The sequence below is a fragment of the Anopheles coustani genome, chromosome 2 (genome assembly GCF_943734705.1).
Source record: "Anopheles coustani chromosome 2, idAnoCousDA_361_x.2, whole genome shotgun sequence".
Lineage (NCBI taxonomy): Eukaryota > Metazoa > Arthropoda > Insecta > Diptera > Culicidae > Anopheles > Anopheles coustani.
Window position 1 is genome coordinate 84564724 of NC_071289.1, and position 10579 is coordinate 84575302.

The window sequence follows — 10579 nt, forward strand, 5'->3', positions numbered from 1 at the left end:
ACCTGCCAATGGACAGTAAAATGGCATATCGCAGGGGGTTTTCTTGTGTGAAATAGAACGAAAAAGAGGTATCGACAATCAACCCGGGTGTATTAACCGATTCTGTTCTTCTTTCAGCGAAGCGATAGACTTCCGACGGAGTGCTGGTTGTCCGCTCGAGGGTACGGGGGACGCCAAACTGTTTGCAAAGTGCTAAGTGATCTCGCATGCCACAGCATTCATTCAAACATGGATGGCAACCACCGGCGCGATTGCGGGTCTACAAACCGGTGGCGCAGAAGGCTCCATCTCATTTTCAATCTTGTTCAAGCCGTGTGTCGCCACCAGTAGGAGGTAGTGGTGATAAATTTTATGACTTAACCGCGCTGGAGACGCACGGACGCTGGGGGCTGGCTTGACGAGAGGTTAGCCAATTTTTCTATTTGGCGATCGTTCGGTTGCGGCACGCGGTCGCAAATTCTCCGACGGGACCGGTTTTCTACGCACCCCATTTCTGTGCTGATGAGTTGGTTGTTCGAGAGACCGAGGTGGTTCCAAAACTGGAAACGGTATGTTGCAAACTGCTGCCACTGCGGTTCTACTTGTGTCCGATGGAATTGGGAGTTGTTCTAGATGTCGCCCGAGAAAGCCGTCATCCAAACGGAACGAAACACAAAACTGGTAGACTTGATAGCAAATGTTTCCATCATAATTTTCCTCTGTGCACTGGCAGTTAGGTTTGCGCACGGAAGTGTGTGCAAGTGCAAGTCGACTTCACAATGTTCGTATCGCATCCCTGAAGGAACTCTTCATGCGCGCAGGGCCCATCTTATCAGCTGTTCCGAATAAATGGGACCCCGGAAAGTAAACGCCTCTTAGAATCAGAACCGGGTGATGACGTCGACTGGAGGCAAAGCATTGGTTACGGGTGCAACCAACGTGTTGCTACGCAGTTGTCAAGCGGTTTCTTTAATAGTAGTAATCCACCGATTACTTGATCGTTGACTATTCCTTATCTGGTCCGGTGGATTCCCTGCCCTGGGCGCATTCGCAAAGCACGCTTTGTTTTTGAGTCTCTCGGGAGATATTCTTTTTACAGTTTTCTAAATAAAGTTCTATTACTCAATCAACCTGTAATCTCTGTACCATACGACACCTTTTTGTTGCTGCTAGTCTTATCAGTCTGCTCGAGGGAAGTAAGTTAGTAGAACCATTCGCGATTGGCATGGGACAAAAAAGCCATCCCTTTCTCTCTATCTCTTTCTATTCCAGGTTGGGACGCTGTTATCAGCGCCTATGACCTCAGAAAGACCGATGAAACGTATCTTGGTTCTACTAACTACATCGAGCTGGCGGTTTGCTCGAAATCCGTGGGAATTACTTCGACTTGTTACTTTGAAAGTATAAATGATGTTTTCTGTACTTTTTTTAGATGGCGCTGTTTTGAATCGAGACGTGATAAACATGAGTTAAGTCTCACAACCGGGACTTAATGGTCCCATCGTACCATCCGTGGACTACTTTCTCCCGCTTGTTAATTGGGGCGCGGTCGACCTTTTGGAGGCGGTGCGCTTTTACCACCCACCCGCGACCGGAACTGTCACAATAAATCCTCGACCTCTCAACCAAACGTATGGAGAATGGATCCTGCCGCGCTTGGTCGGCCGTTCGTTCGAGGTCACCCCGGCGAGGCAAGCAAATGGAAACCATCAAACACCTATGGCGTGTTGGATAGAAGCAGAAAGGGTGGCGGGGGCCGGAGATCGGGTTGCACTTACATCTCCATCACTAACTACTACCCGCCAGGCCCATTACACCGACGGGGTTCCGGGAAATAGGTCATATAGCGTGGAGTGGGTACCGGTTTATATGATGATAATTAAATGGAAACCACAAGGATAAACGTGACGGATGAGTTCCCTCTCAGGCCAAACCCCCCAACAACCCAACCCAAAGCACCAAGCCGCTGTGCTGGAGGAGGTGGAAATGTTGGAAAAAGTGACAGCTTTCATCCCATCGTTTCATGATGGCCACAAACGGGGCCCGTCCGGTCGGGGTGCAATGCTTTGCTGTTGTAGTATTCGTCCACATCAAGGCGCAGTTGGCGCAGCTGAGTGATTTATGGATATTCTTTACCGGATCTTCATAACGCTGTCTGCAGCGGGGGAGGAATTCTATGCGGCCCGAGAGTGCAGAAAATTGTCGGTGTGTGAATCATTTAGCACGACGCTGTCTGCCAATCCGTATTTGCTTCCGCTCGTTTCGATCCGTGGCCAGCGAAAATTCTTCACCCGCTGTGTTCGCATCAGTCCTTGACATATTTTGCTTCGCACCAGGGATGAAAACGTTCTCCCGATACTTGACGAAGGCCACATACCGATGAAAGTTCTTCCTTGGGGTTGATGAGGGAAAAACAAACATCTACCGCTTCTGCATGTGTTCTGTGTGCCATTGGTTCCTACACACACTCTGTCTGTGTGAAATGCCGGCCGCAGCTCCTCGCAAAAACATTCATAGCGCATCCGTTCAAAATGGTAAAGTACCGATTAATGATTCCTATCATGAATGTTACTGGTTCGACGTACGTATGTTTTATATCAACCTTGATGGGTTTCACCTTGATGGTTTTATCACGCAACGTGTGTTCTGGCACACGCTCACCGGGGAGAGGAAAACCCCTCCGGTCCGGTAGGGTTTTGTAATTCTGGCGAATGGTCTGGGGACGTGGGTTTTTTTAGCATGCATCATTAAATGGCTACTGTCGGCCGGATTTGGCGTGGAGTTGATGACCACGAATCTGGGCGGAAGGTCCGAAGTAGTGGCACCGTTTTGATTGTACCAGTGTAGGTCATTCGAGGCACCCTGGTTGGATTTAAAATATTCCAATTCATCGATCTCTCCCACGGGAAGGATTGGGAGGGAGCCCTAGAGGGAAGGGAAGGAAGTCAATAGAGGTGGTGACAGTTATTGCTTTGACTACCGGTAATTCTATCCGCTTCCCCGGGGGGAGGGAAGGAGGGGAGCGGGCTCCAGACACCACACTGTCGCGCCTCTTCACGCTTGTGCACTTTTCACTGAAAATATCATTTAATGTGTTTTTCTTTTTCCCCCTTTTCTCTCCCATTGCAGATATGGCTCCACCAGCAGTCAAGTGTCGCAGAGCAGTGGCGACATTTGCCGTATCTGTCACTGCGAATCCGACACGCTCAACCCGCTGCTGACGCCCTGCTACTGCTCCGGAAGTCTGAAGTTCGTGCACCAGACGTGCCTGCAGCAGTGGCTGACGGCGTCGGAAACGAATGCCTGCGAGCTGTGCAAGTTCCCGTTCATCATGCACACCAAAATCAAACCGTTCAACGAGGTACGGACGAGGAGGAGATGGTACAGGAGGGTTCAACTGGGGACAACTCACTGGGGTTTTCGTCAAAACGTCAGCAGAACGGAATGGGTGTTCCGTTTTTCCGTGCGTTTTTTTGCTTCCACACGTGACACACCGAGACGCGTTGACAATAACTATATGAACCACTTTTTGAACCGTTTCCAATTTCCATCGATTGAACTTCTAATCGATTTTTTCTTCTTCCAATTTTATGGTTCGGAATCGGAGCGGCTTCAGCTGGCGTGCCAATGGCCCCTGGCATATAGTCCTAGTGTCATGGACTTCTGTCTGGCACGAACACTGCATATCCAAACATGCCCTTCACGATGAACCCGAGACCAGCGGACGGGAGACCCCTCTTTCCTGTGCACACACACACACAGGAAGGTGCTTTGTTTTGTCCGACTCTCGATACACACCAGCTGATCGAAAAGCGTTCCGTTCGGTCGTTCGTTCGTTCGTTCGTTTGCTCACCCAATTTCCAACGAGACGCTAATCTGCAATGCCAATCGGACGGGCAGAGTAAACAATCCTTGTATCATTAATGACGTGTGGTGGTAGTTTCGGAAGGAGCGGGTGTAAAAGAGTTCGTCCTTCTATCAGTAGATAAACCGCGACGACGAACTTTATCGCCAGCGCGCGAAACCTTGAACGGGGGAGATAAACAAAAAATCCATCCATCCCCCAAACCAATTTATCCCATCCTGTGGATGATGTTGAACACACAACGAGGGGGTTGTTACATTGACCTATATTTCACGTCGAAGCAACCATCATTTTTCGCAGGGAAGCGTGCGGGAGGGGTGGTACATCAGAAGTAGGAGTGCGCTGGCGGTTCTCTTTGTAAAAGCTGGATAAGTGGAAAGTACGAAACAGTTCTGCTTGGTAAATGCGCTTTCCGTTCGCCATCTTTCATCACGTTAAACCAACACAACTAACCCCGGGTGGAAAATGAAACGTAACCATGCTGATGGCGCTGGCACTGGCACCACCCATCCCCTGGTCGGAATGTTCTTTGGAACCCTTGACGAAGGAACCTCACCATCCATGTGGACGATGCACCCACTTTCGAGTACTCTCTCTCTCTCTTCGTTCCTCCCAATGACCCTCCCCAAGTTCTTTGCAATAAATAACTTTCAGTTCCAGATCATCGTGGTCCGCTATACTATCAGAACGTTCGGAAGGAAAAGAAAAAAAAACCCTGACTTGGCGACAGGCGGACGGCGAAGGTCATCTCCATCCAAACCACGGGGATGGCGCCAAACGGCCCCGGAAGGTGGCATATTAGGTGGTTGGTGGAAGCTGACATCAAAGTGTGCTGTCCTGAGTGATTTTTGCGCGTCCCCATTAGAGAGAAATCCAACAACGGGAGTGGAGTTTCCCGGAATGCTGAGGTTTTGCGTCACCACAACCAACCAAGCGTGTGCGAAAATTTTCCTCTAAGGAAAGCAACAGAAAGAGAGAGAGAGAGAGAGTGAAGAACGTGCTAAACAGTTCGTGCATTTTTAATGCTTTCACTTACCATTTCTTTAGAGGGTCCCCCGTGCTAGTATACATCTCCCGGTTCCGAAGGAAAATAAATCCGGGAGGAACCACCAAACAACATGCAAAAACCCTCCCCTCGCAAGCGATGGTAAATGGATAAGGAGCGCCGGTACGGGACTCGCGTTAACGATAATGTGCATCGTGGCCCCGGTTGTTTTATTGTTGTGTGTGTATTTATTTGCCATCTCGGTGTGATATGGGGGAAGGGACGACAGATAAAACAGCTCGATTTGGTAGGACGGTAGCGCCAGCAGCGCCACGGAGTCTAGTCTCCGAAGGGAGAATAATGAGTGTTGGATCGCGTGGCGATGGATTGCCGTTGGGTGTTGTGTTGCGGTACCGACCCCCCTCCCCTCCCCCTCCCCCTCCCCCTCAAGTGACCAGTGGTGTTGTTCCGGCGCCCGCGAATGGATTTATCGCTCGTTATCGAAGCAATTATATTTCTGATGGTGGACAATTCTTTCCCCTTTTTAAATTTTCATTTGGGATACTAACCCATACGGAATAATCGGCATGTAAATGGCAACACCTCCCTGGTCGTTTAACCCTCAGTGCATCATATGTTTGAAAAGAAGTGGAAGATTTATTTTTAACATACATTTAGAGGACTACACAACACATCGACCTTGTGTGTAACACGAGCACGAGAGTTTCTTTATGAAATATTTTGTGAAAAACTGTGTTTTCCCGAACAATTCCTCCTTGGCAATGAGTTTCTACAATGATATTGATGCAGATGAATGTATCAAATTTCATTGATTTTGAAAAATATGTTTATTATCGTTATCGCTGCTTGTTACACAATCAATGCTCTTGTTCTCTTCATTCGATTGTAGATGAGACATTTTCAAAATCTTTTTTACTTTTAATTTTTAGACAGATCTATGGCAAGCCTTTTTTGATGAAATTTAAAATGCTATAAATACTTATCAATATAAACACTATATCAATATTAAAGGTTCAATTGCCAGGAATGTAGAAATAGGTACCGTATAAAATACCAGTTAAATTAATTTCTTTATAGAACACTACTATTCGATACCAAAATCTTGGATATAACACGTGGTGTTTTACCTTAAAGATGAGACCCTAATCCAATGTTGCGATCCCACGAAAACGAATTAAATTTAGATAAAATTATTGACATCTTTGATTGAATTAATACAACTGCTTTTGATAGCATAGTACTTTTGAAACATTATTCAATAGTAGTTTTAAGTTGCTAAAACTAATTGGCTTTGCAGCATAAACATTCCAGATCATTACAGCCTTTTCCTCGTACGGTACTTGAACTACGTACATTGGATGGTCAGTAGAATATTTCACCATTATTATTATAATCCCGCTCGGTTGCCTCCAAGGGTGAAAAACCCTAATAATATTCATTAACATATATGTTGGCCCTATCATGGTCACGACTCCCTCCGCGCGGGTCGTGGCACCGTAGGCGCACGAAATGATATGCGTATCGCGCTTCGGATGGAAAGATAATTCCTTTCGTCAGCTGACCACCTTCGCATGTCCGTCCGACCTTGTCCGATTGATGTAACAACGTCATCATCGGCCGCGACATTGGTATCGCCCCGTTTTTTTGTTTTTTGAAGTTCAAGTTCGGCACCATTTTCTTTGCTTGTGCTGCACCCGAAAAAAAGGAGCGAAGATACGTCAACCGGGTTAAATAATGGATGCGCTGAAAAATGATGTTCCAGCTCGGTGTGACCATAATAGGGAGGGGCAAAGATAGCGACGAAAACTGGGCCCGCGACAGTTGAGGATGAGAGATTTGGCAGCTTTTCTTGAGCCTCCCCACCGCCCAACCTTGTCCCGGTGTCTCATGGTTGGCACCCCTTGGCCATGGGGCCGGGAAAAATTGTATCAATCTGTCTATGGGATTAGATGGGGTGGTCATTTTTTCTTTTCGTCCGTCCATGAAGGTCACGTCGTCGGAAGGCAAAAACCATCGCTCCGTCAGGCGACGTCTTTCGTGAGTTTGCTTGTGCATCGCCGATCGAGCTTTGTGACGAAGAAACCTTTTTTTTTGGTGTAAATTTAGCATCACGGCCCGGCCACAACATATTATGCTCGGCGTCCAAAATGTCACTGAAAACGCGACGAACGCAACAAATTAATACCATTTAGCAGCGAATCGTCGGTAGCACTTTGAAATACGTGGTTGTGAAAGAAATATAATCCGTTTCGTTGTTCTTTTTGTGTCTCTTGTGTCTCTGCAGTGGCGAAGCTTGGACATGTCCGGTGTCGAAAGACGGCGACTGTGCTGCGCGGTGCTGTTCCACTGTGCCGCCGGCCTGTGCGTCATCTGGTCGCTGTGCGTGTTGATTGAGCGAGCTGCCGAGGAGGTGCGGCGCGGTCAGATCGGTTGGCCCTTCTGGACGAAGCTGATTGTGGTCACGGTTGGGCTGACCGGTGGCGTCGTCTTCATGTACATCCAGTGCAAGCAGTACTTGAGCCTATGCAACCGTTGGCGCGCGAGAAATAGGTTTGTAAAGGGGGTTGGCCTGGGGTCAAGGTAGATTCGGTTAAACATATTTCTGCTTTTTTCCGTTATACTTTGTAGAATACTGCTCATTCAGAACGCCCCGGAAAAGATTCATCCACCACAGTCGCCGCAGATGCCCCAGTTCCGGCGGGTACGGACGGCGGCCACATCAGGACAACAGCAGCAGCAGGCGCTCCAGCAACAGCATCCATTCGGGGCGATGGGCATCAATGCGGTGAACAATGCGGTCAGCGCGTCGGCAGCTTCCGCCGCCGTCCTCGGTAGCCATCACATGCACGTACGATCGTCGTTCGATCATCCCCTCGGCACGGGGCTGGGGCTGGGCGGTTCCGCAGGCGGAGGAGGGAACCACTGCGAGCTGCAGCTGAATCAGCAGGGACAGATCATCGCGGCAAACATCGAAAGTAATTCGATCGATCGGTACGATCGCGACTGGACACTGGACGACATCAGCCAGGTGTCGTTCAAACCGTGCCTCCAGGGAAGTGGCAGCCTTACGCCGATGCCCTTCCACGACTCGCTGCACAACGTGTGCGAATCGAACGGTGGTGGAAGTGTGGTGCCGGCTGCCGGTGCTGCCATACAACCATCCGCGCAATCTGCCTCTGGTGAGCAGAACATGAATAACAGCTCCAACACTAGCAGCGGAAGTGGCGGCGGCCCTGAGTTGAGCTTGCTGAACAAACTGAACAACAACGGTGCGGAACGAAGCGGAAGCAGCTCGCCGAATGTCGCGATCGCCGCCACAACCGCTGCACCGGGCACCATTGGACGCTACGTAAACTCGGCCATATTCCTCGAGAATCGTGATATACTAAACGACCCGTCCGGTCCAGGAGGATCGGTCAATACGGAAGCGGTGACGGTAGGGGCGGTCGGTAACAACAAACTTTACCATCGCCACTCAACGGTCCTGGCTGGTGGTGTGCCGCCGTCCAGCACTTTTGCCCGAGCCGATGGCGGTGAAGAGGAAAGTAATGGCAGCGCCACAGGTGGACAGGAGTGGACTCAGGATCAGCAGTCGGGGGGAAGTAAAGCATTCCGTCGCTACTCGGACACCAAATTGTTGCAGAAGCAAACGCTCAGCTTCGTCCAGCCGTCGGAACCGCTGGCGCTCTGTGAGATTGGCACGCACACCAAAGACCAGCTGTTGCTGAACCCGAAGAGCATCATCTACGACATGACGAATCTGCTCGGTCCGGCGGTGATCATTCCCGGGGAGCAGGATGGAGGGACAAACGACAATGTGTCCGGTGCACCCGGTAATCATCGGCACCATCATAGTCACCATCATCATGGGCATCATCATCATTTGCATCATCATCGGCACCATCATCCGTATCGGCACCATCAGCAGCAGCAGCAGCAGCAACATTCCCCGGCGGATCGAGCGACCGGAGACGACACACTGCCCTCCACCGACATCCAGTTTGATGCCGGTGTGGATGATGATGCACTGGAGATGAACATACAGGAGATTCTGGACTACGATCAGCAGCAACAGCAGCAGCAGCACTTTTTCCCCAACGATAGGAAGCACACCGCACAGGCAAAGGCCCCGAACGAGCAGCGACTGTCGCTGGAGAACATTCTGCAAGCGTCTTACCATGACGATCCAAGCACGGTCCCGAGCCGGCCGTACTATGACCACGGTCACGCACCGATCTCCCTCAGTCTCTCTAGTAAAACTCCGCCGGGGGGAGGCACGGTATCTGGCCGGATAATACCGTCACAACAGCATCCGCACCAACAGCCAGCATTGTCGTCGTTTTCGGCCACCGGCGGGGCGTACCCTCATCCACGTTCCACGATGGCCGGTACGATCGTCGTTTCCGGCGGTGTTACGGATCATCCTCTCCGATCGCCACCGGTACCGGAAATGCAATCGTACCAGCACCCTGCCGGCCCCCACCATGCTCATCCACAACTCCAGCAGCAACGTTCGCACTGCAACGAATCCTCCGCCGGTACCACCGGGCACCGGTTCGGGGGCACCAACGAGGGCGGGACTAACAGCAAGCACAAACTGTTCAAATCCCTGCCCAATCTGAGCGCCAGCAGTGAAAATCTGCTCCCGTAGAATGGACCATTGGTGGAGTAGGGTCGCGATTATTTAGGATGAGGCTGACGTGCGATTAAATAAACAATGGTAATATATATGTGATTGTTCGCTAGAGGTAAACCAAGCCGTACGACGATATTTTAGCAGTTTTTTTGCATTATGTGGTACTCAATCTTATAAACTTTTAAAACCGATGTGAATAGGTGAGAAAACAGAATGGATTAGCGAGTGCCAGAAAGCGAGTGTAGACTCAGCGAGAGAAACGGAAGGACAGGCAGAGAAATGCGGGTTTTGTCCAACGGAAAAGGGAAAAGAGGGCCATCGTCAAATAACAACGGGGGCCTGATGGTGAGAATGCGTAACAGGATTGGATCAATCAAAAGAAACAACAAAAAATACTCCGTTTTCCCCCAACTTTACCGTTCTTCTCAATACTCTATCCTCCATAGTAGTGACGTTTTTAAAACAGTGAACTTGCTAAAACCAATCTTAACTGCATCCGTAACCGAACTCTGTTGCTAAAAGTTTTCTCTGACTGTTGGCCAAATTATTATTGGCCCCGCCACACAACCCCCGTCGGCCAGGGTACTCTTTGTAGATAGGCAGCAGCAGCAGCAGGAAAGTGCGTGTGTAGGAAACAGATAGTCACATGTGGTAGATGGGAAATGTCGTGATAGGATGAATGATAATGATGAGATGGTGACTAAGAAGAATCTTTTGGATTAGCAAAAACAAAACAAAAATTAGATAAAGCAGGAGACGCCGCGACAAGATTTTAAAGCCTTTCGGATACTATTCCATCCCACCCTTCGTTGTTTGAGTGCTAGGGATATTAGGAAGAAAAGAATGGAAGCGAGCAACGGTGGAACAGGATTTCCCATCCAAGTGCGTGCGGACTGGAAAGAAACTTGATTGTACATTTAATACTAGCGATAGATGAATGAGTAAAATAATTTTAATTGACCTCAACATTCGATTGTGTCATTTCTTTTATTCTTTTTCGAAATATTTCGTTGATTCCTGTTCGCAGCGGATAGAGTGAATAACATGTTTTTAGAATTGCTCTACATCAGATGTCCTAATTAATCCAATAAAT

General features: G+C 49.2%; 1 protein-coding gene across 1 annotated transcript in view; it reads left to right on the forward strand.

Moving 5' to 3' along the window:
* Nucleotides 1-10442, forward strand: part of LOC131262395 (homeotic protein proboscipedia) — a 30320-nt gene extending 19878 nt beyond the window's left edge. The window contains exons 3-5 of the mRNA XM_058264389.1: nt 3109-3340; nt 7135-7400; nt 7479-10442. Coding sequence (XP_058120372.1) covers nt 3109-3340; nt 7135-7400; nt 7479-9501 — 2521 coding nt within the window. The 3' untranslated portion in view covers nt 9502-10442. The remainder of the gene's footprint in view (nt 1-3108; nt 3341-7134; nt 7401-7478) is intronic.
* Nucleotides 10443-10579: the final 137 nt, after the last annotated feature.